Source organism: Phoca vitulina, unplaced genomic scaffold (assembly GCF_004348235.1).
Source record: "Phoca vitulina isolate PV1807 unplaced genomic scaffold, GSC_HSeal_1.0 scaffold4, whole genome shotgun sequence".
NCBI lineage: Eukaryota > Metazoa > Chordata > Mammalia > Carnivora > Phocidae > Phoca > Phoca vitulina.
This window is the reverse complement of record NW_022589707.1, coordinates 41,401,002-41,414,578: the sequence shown is the minus strand read 5'-3', so window position 1 is coordinate 41,414,578 and position 13,577 is coordinate 41,401,002. Positions and strand designations below refer to the sequence as shown.

The following is a 13,577-nucleotide window of genomic DNA, read 5'->3' as shown; positions in this document are numbered from 1 at the left end:
GAGGCCGCCCCGACTTGGGGCCGCAGGTTTAACAAACCCAGTTGGGCTGGGTTTTATTAAAAGAGCAACAAGAAGCGGGCCCAGCCTAGGCAGGAGACTGGAGTCGAGGTCTTCGCCTGCCGAGCTCAGGCTATTCTGCGCTGTCCCCATCGCCCCTCACCCCTACCCAGACCCTCCACCTTCCCCGCACCCGGACGCCCCCGCTAAGGCTCGGCAGCCCGGGTCTGCGGGTCCCCTGCCCCTTCCCATATCCCTCATTTGCAGTGCTGTGCCTGGGCCCCCTTGCTTTGCCTGAATGCAGGGTGGGAGGGGGGCTGCGTCAGAGGTCCTGAATCCCACCTCCTAGCATGGGGCCGTGTTCAGGACTCATGGAAAATTCGGGATCATTGGCAGGGTAATACCCCTTTCCAAGCCCACCCCACAGCCGTACAGGAAAGGGTGGATTTTGGATTCGCTCATGGAATTTGTGGAGGGTTGTTTTTTTTTAAGGGAGATTCATAGAATATAATGTATCCATTGAAGATTCCATTTTCAAGAGATCTGGAAGATGTTTGTGCACACACACAAAACCAAGATGAAAATCTCCAGAGAAATGCACATATATAATTATGGACACACAGAAATGCACACACTCAATTATGGACACAGAAATACATGCAACTATTTACACCAGAAACACATGCACTCAATTTTGGACACAGAATTACATAAAATCACTGACTTGGGTAGTAATACACACAGACATATATAAAATACACATACAAAAGAGGTACACACATACCTATACAAATCCACACCTTAGAATCCACACAAAAAGGGACTTGACACACACATACACCAATACATGGACACTCAACACTTGGACCTTATTTGTCCTTCCACTTTTGCTTCCCCAAAGCCCCTGTGGGCATCCAGACATAGCAAACCCTGGCTAGGCTAACCCCAGCCAGGTTTCCCTCTCTTTCCCAGGCCCCCCTGTATAAAGCAGTCCACATTTTTTTGTCACCAAGCATCTTTATTTTTCTGTTACATAAAACACGGTTAGCTGGGCAAGACAGGAAGTGTGCCTTCCCATTCCTGGAACCCCAAGCTAGAGCCTACAGGGACAAGGGGGACGCAGGACAACACAAGAGATGAAGGGCATTGGGAAGGGCATCAGCCCTCCCCACCAGCTATAAAGTTAGCTCAAGACAACACACCATGCTACAAAGTCACCCCATTAACACATCCTTCCCAAATCAAGACATTGCCTTACAAATGAGCTCCAAGACTATATAAATGACAAAAAAAAAAAAAAAGTCTTGTTCAAATATACAATATTTGCTATTGTAGGAAAAGTCAGGGTGTACATATTCAACATGGCTGGACAGTAGGACATAGGGGCCAGGGGAGGTGCAGGGAGGCTGGGAGCATCTCTGCAGCCCTACTAAGCAGAAGCTAACCCAGAGATCTGCAGCTAGCTTGGGAATGCTCCCCTCCAGAAGTAGGGGTAATGGGCCTGAACTTGGGGTGCCCAGGCCAGAGAAGGAGGGATTCTAGGTTGCAGCACTTAGAATGCTTTGGAATAAATATATTATTTTTCAATTTAAATAGAAGCCAATACCCTGGTCCCCAGACCCCAGCACCTTCTCCATGCAGCCTCAGGGACCCCAAAGGCTGCCAGGCAGAAGCAGGAGGGGCCTGACGGGGGAAGGGGCCGGCACTAGGTAGCAGGCGAGCCAGTGAGCACAAAATAGGTAGTTTGGGACGAGTAGGTAGTACTGAGAAAATCAGGTCCTTGCCGGTATGGAGGAGATGCTGGGTGTCTGCCAGTGTTGGGACACGTCTGGGCTTCCTGGGAATGGAGGCCTACCGGGGCTGGGCCCATAGGTAGTTTGGGGTGCCTCTGGCCGAGGCCTGTGCTAGGTAGTATTTTAGCCGTGCCAGCGCAGAGCTGGTCGGACTGGGGTTAGGGAGGGTGTCTGCTGGGGATCCTTGGGGGCAGAGAGATCCCCAAGGGGACCCAGTCTAGGCGGCTGCTCGGTCCAGAAAAGATGGGAGCTGGAGTGCGTAATGGGGCAGGTGGGTGCAGGTTGGGGACTGGGTTGTTTTTTGTTTTTTTTTTTTAACGTTTTCTTTTTATTTTTTCCACTTTTGTAAATAAAATCAATGAGTCTCTAAAGACGCTTTTCCCGACTGTCTGGTGCAGCCAGGGCCCCGACTTGGCCCCTCATTCCTCCTCCTCTTCGTCGTCATCTTCTTCGTCTTCGTCCTCATCATCGGCCTTGTCGGCCTTGTCGGCGGCAGCGGCGGCGGCGGCGGCGGCGGCGGCGGGCACGGCGCCCTCGGGGGCTGCGGCCGGACCCTCGTCCTTATGCTCTTTCTTCCACTTCATGCGGCGGTTCTGGAACCAGATCTTGATCTGGCGCTCGGTGAGGCAGAGCGCGTGGGCGATCTCGATGCGGCGGCGCCGCGTCAGGTAGCGGTTGAAGTGGAACTCCTTCTCCAGCTCCAGCGTCTGGTAGCGCGTGTAGGTCTGGCGGCCCCGCTTCCTGTCGGGCCCTGGGAGCAGACACGCGGACACGCGGACACATGGACACATGGACACATGGACAGACAAACCAACAGAGACACAGACGGGACAGTGCATTAGCCAGGCCGCCGTCCCAGAGCCTGCACCTTTCTCCCAGCGCTGACCCGGGCGCCCGTCCCCCCTAGGCCCGCGCCCCCCGAACAGAGCTGGGGGAGGAGCGGGAGTGTTAGCGGAAGACCCCAACTGCGGTGCCAGACGGGCAGGCAGCTCTGTGAGGAGGAAAGGCGCAGAATCCCAACTTTACAACCGCCCTTTCCAGCCGGCTAGGCTTCCACAATGTCCTGCTTCCCCCTGACAAAGGGAAATTGTAAATATAGAGTGTGGGCAAGTGGGAGACGCTGCGCTTTTGCCATTCAAAGGCGAGCTGGGCCGCTTCCCCCGCCCCTTGCTAGGCAAGTGGGTGACCCTCGGGCGGTCCGCACTCCAGGGGCGCCTTTCCTCCCTAGAAGACCGCGCCCCCATCCCCGGACCTTCCGTGGGCACTCCGACCCCCTGTCCCCGCTCTCGTTTCCCACCCCTCCTTTAACTGGCCCCTGGCACAGGGGCGTAAGAGGGGCCCTGATGAAGGGTTTGGCTCTTCCTGCTTTTGAAAAAGAAAAGCCGGGCCGAAAGGAAAAGGAGGAGGGATGGAGAAAAGAAAGGAAGAGAGAAAGAGAGAATAGCGAACAAAATATTAAAATTCCCAGGCAAATGGAGTTAAATAAATTTACGAGGATCGAACCCATTAATTGGGTCATAAAAAGTTTTATGAGCCTCATTTACATACAATGCTACGGGCTCTCCACGCTATGGCGCCTTGACTCTAATTAAAACCAGAAAGGCAGCGCCGCCAGGAGTCACCGGGCCGCCGGCTCACAGTCGCCTCTCTCCGCGCTCCCCAGCCCCGCGCTCCCCGCTGACTGTCCGCCCGCCCGTCCACCCGGCCAGCCTAGCTGCTTCGCCTACCTGAAGACCGCATCCAGGGGTAGATGCGGAAATTGGCCTCGGCCGGGCCGTGCAGCGCGCCTTCGTCCGCCTTGTCGCAAGCGCCTTTGGAGAGGTCACTGCAGAGCCCGGGGATGTTTTGGTCGTAGGAGGCGCAGGGCAGGTTGCCGTAGGCGTCGGCGCCCAGGCCGTACCCGGACGCGAAGGGGCTCTGATAGAGGGGGCTGTTGACATTGTACAAGCCCGGTACGGTGGAAGCGAAGGCGCCGGCGCCCGCCCCGTAGCCGCTTCTCTGCGAGTTGGGCGCAAAGGAGCAAGAAGTCGGCTCGGCATTTTGGAACAGAGAAGCCCCCGCCGTATATTTGCTAAAAAGCGCATTCACATAATACGAAGAACTCATAATTTTGACCTGTGATTTGTTGTCCGGCAGCTTTCAGTGTCGGTTTTACGAGGTAGCGTGATATATGATAACATTACACCCCCAGATTTACACCAAACCCCATTTTCTTTTGGACGGAGCTCGCCGCAGCACGTGACCGCCCACATGACCGCCTCCGCCAATCTCAGCAGCCCTCACAGGTGGTCTTGCTCCGCGGGGCCCGCGGCAGCCTAGAATGGAAGGGGAAGAGGCTCAAATATGTGGCCAACGAATCTGCCTGCGCCCGGCCAGCCTGGCGCGTCCCGCGGGAAAAGGACCCCGAGGCTCCGCGCGAGGGCTCAGCCCACCGCAGCGTGGACCCCTGGCCTGCAGAGGCTGCGCGGGGTCGGCCGGGCACAGCCTCCTTTAGCCTATTACCGAACTCTGGACCAAGCCTGCAGGCCCTCCCGACCCCTGTTCTGTCTACTGACCCAGCCTAGGGAGGGTCTCTACACTCTGCGCACCCGCCCGCCCCGCGGCAGCCCATGGGCAAGTCTCAGCTCCCGGCAAATCGGTTCTTTGCCCGCTTCTCCCCCCGCCCCCCACCCAGGTCCACTGGGCGATAGGCCCACTTAGACTATGATCCAGATGGGGCCGGCGCAGCGTCGCTTCCAGCTGCAGCGAGAACGCCACCGCAAACTGGAACCATGTGGTTCGAATAAAGTCAACGTCTCCCAGCTTCCTTTCCTTAATCGGCGGCACACTGTTTATCCGCCTTAAAGGAAGCAGTGAAATATTTATCTATTAATGAGCCTCATTTGCTAACAGATTTATTAATGTGGGGTTCCCCTCCCTCCTCCTGGACACCGCTGTCCTGGCAGGCTCTGTGCATTCACTCCTGGGCACCTGGCTGGCCTCTGGCAGCCTACGAAATAGCTGGACACTCTTTTGTCCTCCTTGCAGCCTCTGGTTCCTCCTCGCTCAAGGGGAACCAAGTCTCTTTCCCCCAAGATTGGAGGAACCTCAGACCCCACACCTTTCCAGGTACCCCTAGCGCTGGGACTTTTCTGGAAGCCTTCACCGGGGCCACCCACGGGCCTCTGCCAGCTCCTCATGGACTTGAGTGCCCGGGAGCAAGCAACACATACTTTAGAGCCAGTTTGAGAGGAGAGAAAGGGGCCCAGGTGCCTGGGGGCTTCAGCCCGCTATGGATCCCCATTTCTTTTGGAGACCCCCCAAACAAATAGGGGGACCCCTCTAGAAAGACCACCCAGTTCTGGCGGCTTCACATTTCCAAGACTGGCTCACAGAGAGCAGAACACATTATAGTCTCCCTCCTTCCCATCCAGGCCCCCAACGCGTGGAGCTTACCTTTCCAAGCCTTCAACCCCTGCGCAGGGTTGGACCAGCCCAAGCCCCTGCCGCCCACCGCTTGGTGGAGTGTGGTGGGGCGAACCCTTCCCCTAAACGCCTCATAAACTGCTCAGGCCGAGCTGGAAGCCCAGGCGCCAGGTCAGTATGCCTTTTACTGCTTAGCTCGATTGCACACCATAAACCCGACCTCACAATGGAATTGCCCCGGAAATTCTCCTCTAAATTATAGAGTTTGGTTCCTTGTGTACAAAGCACTTCCCATCACTTTCAGAGAGTCCAGGCCGCCCCCGTTCACTGCACCCTCTCAGGGGGTCCCAGGAGCACAAAAGGCAGCAAGAGGGTTCAGACCCGGATGCAACAGAGCCCCAGTTCCTGCCTAGTGGACTGCCCAGGGGCGTGGGTGGAGAGGGGGGAGCTGTCCGGGCAGGTGGGCGCCTGCTGGTTTCCCCTGGGGACACAGGGGCTGGGGGGGGGGCAATATCCGGGGATGCTCTTTATGGAGGATCAGGATGATAGTATGTCTTAGTTGGGGAATGGAGGCTGTAACATGGGAAGGGAAGAAAAACTAAATACTCCAAATAGCATTGCTTTCTTGCCCGAAATAAAAACCTAAAAATGTTAAAGGAAGACGAAGCAAGCAAGAAAGCTAGGAGATCAAAGAGGCGGAATTAGACAGCTTTAGACCAATAAATTGTTCCCCGGTGACACAGAGCAAGATGCAAAGAGAAAGACCCGGCCCCGCCGCCGCCGCCGCCGTCTGTCTAGACTCGGGCGGCTGGAGCGGCCAACAGCGATGGCGTTTAAAGTAAAACCTGCCCCGAAGTGAGACGACCCAGACCATGTAGGGATAGAGTTCAGGGAGCAGGGGAGCGCGGGAAGGAACGCAATCCCAGCCATGAGGGCTGGGAGCCCACGCCACAGGCTCATCCCTGCTTGGGTTTTGTCCAGCGCAGGTCCACATGGTCCTGGCAGGGCGCCCTGCCCCTCCGCTTGGGCCAAGGAGAATCCAGATACTGCCGGCAAGGCCTCAGCCTTTCTGGGCCCACGTCAGCCAACTGGGCCGAGTCCCGCGGGTGCCGAATCCTTTCTTTCGTTTCTGGGCTTCTCTATTTCCTCCTGCCTTCGGTGGCGGGGTTTTAAAACGAAAAGGCCAGACAGAGCCAGGCTTTCAGTAAGGCCTTCTTAATCGCGTGTTCTTGAGCCATTGGTTTCCTACTTATCTGGCTGAAAAGACACAAATGCACTGGGTTATATGTGATAATATTCACAGAAATACTCGTTGACGATCAGCCTGGAGCAGGCACGTGCAGGCGGGTTTCTAATCAGCCGAGCTGTCTTTACATAAAGACATTTTTCTCACCGCTCTCCTGGAGCTGGGTTCCTACCTACCAACCAGAATGTGTTTCCCTTGCTTCTTGTTACCAAATAGGGCTCAATATTTAAACCCAGCTAAGAATATAAGCCCAGCTCTGGGCAAGCGAAGGGAGCCTGCCTCGAGTCTGGCGGCTGGCGATTTGCTTCTTTAAACGTTTCCACCCGCGCCCCTCACACGGGCTGCGCAGGGTTCTTCAGTCACTGAGCAGTCCGCAGTCCCCGGTCGCGGCGCGGGGACACATCCGTGCCCGACGAGTGTAAAGGAGCTGGGGCTGACGCGGGGTAGGGGGGTTGTCTGCGCAGCTAACAGGGAAGCGCTTCCCAGGCAGCCGAGCCAGGAGAGCCGTCTCCCAGCCATCGCCGGCCAAGGGCAAGGGAGGCCCGGCGTGGCAGTCAGTCCAGGAAGCCTCTGAGATCCCAACCGGCCGGCACCTACTTGGAGCCTCCGTAATCGGTGGAGAGAAGCGGTCGCCACCGATCTGCTCCCACGCCATTTATTTGTAGTTACATAAATTGAGCTTTCTATCTGCAGCTTGGATACATGACCACGGGCGATTCTCGGGGAAGCTATAAAACCCTTCTTACAATCAGATGTTGTGAAATATTGTGTTATTTCGTGTGTCTGCAATACCAACGTGTGTATATAAACGGAGAAAGAGGGAGGAGAGGGAAGGAAAGGGAGGGAGAAGGAAGAGAGAGAGAGAGGAAGAGAGAGAAACACTCAGGAGATCTGTCAGCCAAAAATCCAGTTCCCAGTTTTACAGCGTGTACAGCGCGGAGACGCAGGTTGTAAACATTTTGTGGGCTTGGCAGACACTATTACAACCCAAATAAATACACCGCGTGGCGTGTTCACAGGGCTCCGGGGTGCTTCGAAGGGTTCTGTTTGCTTTGCGTTTTCCCTCTGAAACCATTCTGCACCAGGGGTTGATCCTCGCACCCGCACTCGTGGCCGCCTCCTGGAAGGTTCCGGGGCGTGTTCCCCGTCCAGGGTCCAGGATAGGCTGGGCCTAAATTGGGGTCCCCTCCCTCCTCCTCGCCTGAACACGGGAAACCAAAGCAGCCTGAGCAGCTCCACTGCCAAGGAAATTCGGTGGCGAGAGAAAGCAAGGGCAGCTTTCACGACGTGAACTCCTATCCTGGAGCTAGGATGTTATTATAATTATTTTAAACATCGCATTTATTTTAGAACAATCAAAGCAGTCCCTGGTGAGCTCCCAGGGATTCCCCATCCCGGGCAATTCAGCCGCCAAACCCACACTAGAAAGTCACCAAGAATGCCTTTTCCCCCGATCTTCAGCCGCCTAATTTTATTGCCACTTATTCGAGGCGGCCGGGTCCTGGGGTCCCGGCTCTCCTGCGGGTGCTGGCTCACCGGGCCTCCTACCGGGGCGCAGCGTTAGGGAGCCTCCCCGGCTGCCGCAGGAGCCTTGGCCAAGGTATGCGCCCTCTGCATACCCTCTGGGGGGGTCACCAAGTCCCGGGGCTGTAGGCCTTAGTCCTGGTTTGTCCGCTGGGTCAAACCGAGTTCTCCGAGCGTCGCGCTGCCCCAAGGCTTGTCCCGGCCTGGGGACGGTGACCCTAGAGCCACCCCCGCGCCTGGAGCTGCCTCCCCGCAGCCGCCGGACGGCTGCAGCCACGCAGCGCTAGGCCTCCGGAATCGGGGAGAGGAAAGAGGGCGGGAGCGGTGCAGGTCGGGCGAGTCCCACAGCTTGCTTGTTTCCCAGCGAGGTTTCCGGGCGGGCGTAAGCAGCAAAGAAAATATACGACCGCAGTTCATTCAAATCTGGGGCTCCCATTCGAGAAAGGCTAGCGTCAAGTCGACATCTTAGGAACTTCCCAGGGTTGCGGCGGCGGGAGATGGCGGCGTGGACGCCTCTTGCGTGGAGCCATACTGCCATCTGCTGGCAGAATCCCTGCACTGCAGCCCCGGCAGCGCGGCCTGAACTTCGTCTGCCGCGCCCGGCCGAGCCGGGCGCCGCGCTCCCAAAGCTGGGCGAGGGCCCAGTCCCTGGCGGGGGGGGTGTGTGTGCGTGGAGCCCGGAATCTATGCTCCCGAGAGCGCAGTGCCCATAAAAGAGTTGTTTCCGCAGCCGCTTTATCGGTGCAGACAGAACAAATGAAAAGGCTTTGGTGGAAAATCTTAATTGGGGCTGGACAGTTGTAAACTCATTAAGGGCCGAATTCCAGACAGTTCGCAGACCCGGCCTTTATGGCACACCCTTACTGCCCATTCTTTGAAGTTCCTTCTGTCTGCAACAACAGAGGGCGTCCCAACCTGGCGGCGGGGTGGGGGTGGGGGTGTGAGGGGAAGACCCATCCCCCCGGCGTCCAGGTTCCCCCTTTAGGGGTCGGAACTCAGATAACTTTCCAGCAGTTTCGGGGTAGTGGGGGGAGGGCGGGGAGAGCGAGAAAAGAAAAGGGGGGAGATTATGCTGAACCCTCTGGCCACATCTCTAAGGCGCTTGGGCCTCCGATGTTGTGGCTGTTCCCCCGCAGCCCTTTACACCCCATAAACGGCAACAGCCCTCATTTGCTTTTATGGCGCGTCCAGCTCGCTGGCTGCCTAGGCCCTGCCTCTGCCAGGACTTGCGCTCGGGAGGGGAGCGCCGTACAGAACCCCGAATCCCCCGGGCCAGCCGGACAGGACGCTGAGGTGCGGGGGCGGGGGCGGGGGGCGCAAGACTTCCGTCCCCTGAGAGTCCGCAAATGTCTGTCCTGGAGGCCGCGTCGGGGCAGCCGGGCTCCTGTTTCCCTCCCTGAAGACTCCTCAGGAGGCAGGCCCTTCAGCCCGCGGTGCTGCCCTCACACTCCCCGCCCCGTGCCAGGGGAAGGCCTCGGGAGTCTCAGTGCACCCGTGTCAGGGAAATTTCTTGGGGCGCCAAGATGAAAGGATGGCCTTTCACTGCTACTGGCCAACGAGACCCGAGACCCCAGCCCTGCTCCTCAGAGGCCTCTGGGCCTCCCCGCAAGTGGGGCAGGTCAGAGGCGGCAGCTAGGCCTCGCCGGCCCTCGTTGTGCAGCCTTCCTCCGGTGCTTGCGCCGCCGGCGGGAGCGCAGCTGGGTGCGGCAGGTTCCCGCTCCAAAAGCCCGCGGCCAGAGGTGAAACTGAGATTCTGTCCTCCTGCACCCCGGCCCGGCCCCCACCCAGAGACTCTACCCCCGCTCCCTTAGCCCAGAGAAAAAGGTGCAAAGAGCTGACCCGCAATAAATAGAAAAGAATCAATATATTTTATTTGGCAAAAAGTTAAATATCATCTCAACACAACAATTTGGTCAGTAGGTCTTGAGGTAACTATTGCAAAATATACAGTGTATGTTCAGCCCGATGGAAACCCCAGATTCATCAAGGATACAAATCTACAGTAGCCCAATGGCGGTTTCATAGTGTATAATTTATTATCAATAAAATTAACTCCATTACAATAAGCATTCATTCCCCCCCCCCATTAAAATTAAATGTAAACCATAGGTAGTAACCTTCTGCACATATGTATAGCTCCGAATTTCCTCAATGTTCATCCGGTGCAAAAACAATATTCAAGCTCGTCTGATTACTTTTTCTTTAATATGTGGATTATATACACAATGAACAAGACAGGTCTATAGAGCATGTAGAGACTAAAATGCCCGCATTTCAAAAGAGGAAAAAACCATGAATCTATGCATCCAGGAGAACACTTTCTTTTAAAATTTTATTTCACTGGGAAATCCTTACAGCTAGTTTACAATCAAAGGCGAACAGCCTAGTCATACAGAAGACAGATTCTACTACAGAGCTATACTCTATGCAACCGTTTTTCTCCCTCATCAACAACCTGAGTTGAAATTGAATTCTAAGCTCTCACAATCACAACGGGTGCGTCACCCAGCACAGAAGTTTGAGTCACAAAACATAATTACCACAATAAAACACAGTGTTCAAGTATCTGGGCAGATCGCTCTGCCGCACAAAGAGCAAATTAAATTAACTACACAGACTAAAAACTATACAGCCCGCCATCAACAGTTGTGCATTATAAAAAGGTAGTTTTTTTTGTTTGTTTGTTTAAGTCAGGAACAGGTAGATTTTTTTTAAAAAATATATACAAGCTAGCACACACAGCCATCAGCGAAAATGTCCCCCACTTTTTTTTTTTTTTCATCTTATAGAAAATGGAAAGCTTACAATACCTCCTCCATCAAAGCGGCAGGCCGGGGGGGAGCCAGCCTGAGCAGGGCTTGCGGGGAGGGGGGGGCGGGAGATGAGGCCCGGAGTTTAGAGCCGCTTTGTGCGGGGTGGTGGAGGCTGGGGTGGGAATAGGGGTGGGAGAGGGATCAGGCAGTCCTTTCTCTTTCTCTCTAGCTCGCTCTCTCTTTTCTAAATGAACTCCAGCTGAATCACTCGTCTTTTGCTCGGTCCTTGTTGATTTTCTTCATTTTCATCCTGCGGTTCTGGAACCAGATCTTGACCTGCCTCTCGGTGAGGTTGAGCAGCCGGGCCACCTCGTACCTGCGGTCCCTGGTGAGGTACATGTTGAACAGAAACTCCTTCTCCAGTTCCAGCGTTTGGTGTTTTGTGTAGGGGCAGCGCTTCTTCCTCGTGGAGCGTGCGTGGAGCCAGTTGGCAGCTGGGTTGCCTGCGAGGGAGACAGACGGGGGATTTAGCAAGAGGAGAAGCACCTACCTCCCCCCTCCACTGGGGCCAGGGAATCTCCTGGGGTCTTCCGCCAAAGTGCAGGGCGCTGCTGAACTGGTTGGGGAAGCGCTGCGAACCGTACACAAAGGCATCCCGGCAGACAGACAGAGGAACAGTCACTTACAATTGCACGCAGGAAAACCTCCGCTTCCCCCTCCCTTCCCAGACCCTCCTTTCTCCCCCTCTGTCCTCCTGTCCTTTTCCTCTCCTTCGTCCTGCCCTTTGCACACTGTGCAAGGAGTGAAATTTGGAAATAGATCCTCTTCTTGCCAGGCAGGGGGAAAGCACGCTGCCCTGTGTTCCTGCAACGTTAATATTCTCTCCCTCTCACTAACACACACACCCTCTCCCTCTCTCTCTCTCTATCCACCCTTCCCCACCTTTCCTTCTACTTTCCCCATTCCGTCTTTGACCTCCCTGGAAGGCCATGGGAGCCAGGCAGCCGGCAAGGCGCCCCTGAGCAACCGCGGGGCGTCGATCACGTCTCCAGTTTATTTGAATAATCTGGCATGGGGACCACCGTGGCCCGGTTGCCTACAGCCTCATCCTGGGCAGGATTTACGCCGCCACTGGCTGAAGGCAAGAAGTGGAGGGGATCGGCTGTCTTCTCCAGGGTCTAGGCTACAGTTGCTGCCGCCGCTCCAGGACAATCTAGCCGCACAAAAGATTCTCTCTGCCGAGCTGCTTTCGAAGAACGGCCCAAAGTGCTGTCCTGGAACCGGGCAGCCAGGGAGAGGGGCTGCTGGTCTTGGCTTGGCCGGCAGCGCCCGCCCCGCCCCCTCTCTCTCGGCAGCAGCCGCCTCCCCTCCCCCCGAACGCGGCAGCCAGCTTGTCACTGTTCTCTGGAATTGGGGCCCCATCTGAGGCATCCTAAACGGCAACTTCTGGTTCCCGGCCCCTGCTCAAGAGGCTCCCAGCGCAGGCGAAGGCAGGCTCGAGAGAAAGCTGAAGGGCTGGCAGATCCTGGTGGCCGGCGTGGAGGCGGCGGCCGGTCTGAAGGGAGGAGACACTTACTGGGATCGATGGGGGGCTTGTCTCCGCCGCTCTCATTCTCAGCATTGTTTTCGGAGAAGGCGCCTTCACTGGGCTGTTTTTCTCTATCAACTGGAGGAGAACCACAAGCATAGTCAGTCAGGGACAAAGTGTGAGTGTCAAGCGTGGGACAGTCACCCCTTCTGGCGGACAGTGGTTCAGGTTTAATGCCGTAAGGCCGGCTGGAGGGCAAGCCCGCGAAGGAGAGCGCGCCGGGCGTGGGCTCCAGCCAGGAGCGCATGTACCTGCCGTCCGGGGCCGCCGCCGCCACGGGCGCCTGGGGGTGCACGTAAGGGTGGTGGTGATGGTGGTGATACACTGCGGCGGGCACCGCATTGGCGCCCGCCGCGTGCACCGGGTTCCACGAGGCGCCGAACACCGCCGCCTTGGACTGAAAGCTGCACGGGCTGAAGTCGGGGTGTTCCGCCAGCGCGGTGGCCTGCCGGGGAGGCTGACCCAGGGCCCCGGGCGCGTAGCGGCCCGCGCCCAGCTCGTCCGCAGCGTCGGCGCCCAGCAGGAACGAGTCCACGTAGTAGTTGCCCAGGGCCCCGGTGGTGGCCATCGCTGTGTCCCGTGCCTGGCCGGTCGGCCCGACCCGCGGAAATTATGAAACTGCAGATTTCATGTAACAACTTGGTGGCACCAGGGGGGGGGAAGTACAGTCACCTAATAAGTTGCCAGCGCCCGCGCCCCCATTGGCCGCGCGCGTCACGTGCCCGCCCGGCAGAACAATAACGCGTAAATCACTCCGCACGCTATTAATGGCCCGGTGTTTTGCAGTCATAATTTTTATAGCAAAAGCCATATGTTTTTATGCAAAGGGATCGCGGCGCTCCACGATCGGGTTTGTTTTAATTGTGGCCAACGAAGATTAAAAGATCAAATCTGGCCTTGCCTCTGTACTCCCTCCCCTCCCACCGCCACCACCAGACGCACACTTCTTAAGCGGACTATTTTATATCACAATTAATCACGCCATCAGCAAGGCGCGGGTCCCGCGTGCAAGTGCGGCCAGTGGAGCCCCTCACATAAAATTAGACAATAATTGAAGCCATAAAAAAGCAGCCAAATCGCATTCTCGCTCTACTGTATTTAAATCTATATTTATGATATTTCATAAGGAGTTATTGTTTCAGAAGCCACACAGGCTGGTGGGAAGTTGGGAACGACCAGCAGATTCGGTTGCTTCGCCATGGCTCCCAGCTGTAAAAATTTACGAGGACTTGGAAAGGTTAAATTAGACTGTTGTGTTTGGTTGGCGAGCT

The 13,577-nt window shown here is 56.3% G+C and overlaps 2 protein-coding genes across 2 annotated transcripts; both read right to left on the bottom strand.

Annotated features, from left to right (window-relative positions):
• Window positions 1-2,209: 2,209 nt before the first annotated feature.
• HOXA7 (homeobox A7) lies at window positions 2,210-4,065 on the bottom strand. Its single transcript, XM_032401208.1, has 2 exons — window positions 3,518-4,065; window positions 2,210-2,541 (listed from the first exon to the last, which is right to left on the bottom strand). Exons 1-2 carry the CDS (start codon window positions 3,894-3,896, stop codon window positions 2,210-2,212), a joined length of 711 nt encoding a protein of 236 aa, XP_032257099.1. The 5' UTR covers window positions 3,897-4,065.
• A 6,917-nt stretch (window positions 4,066-10,982) lies between these two features.
• Window positions 10,983-12,874, bottom strand: HOXA9 (homeobox A9). The gene is made up of 2 exons (XM_032401206.1): window positions 12,295-12,874; window positions 10,983-11,221 (listed from the first exon to the last, which is right to left on the bottom strand). Exons 1-2 carry the CDS (start codon window positions 12,872-12,874, stop codon window positions 10,983-10,985), a joined length of 819 nt encoding a protein of 272 aa, XP_032257097.1.
• Between the last annotated feature and the right edge of the window lie 703 nt (window positions 12,875-13,577).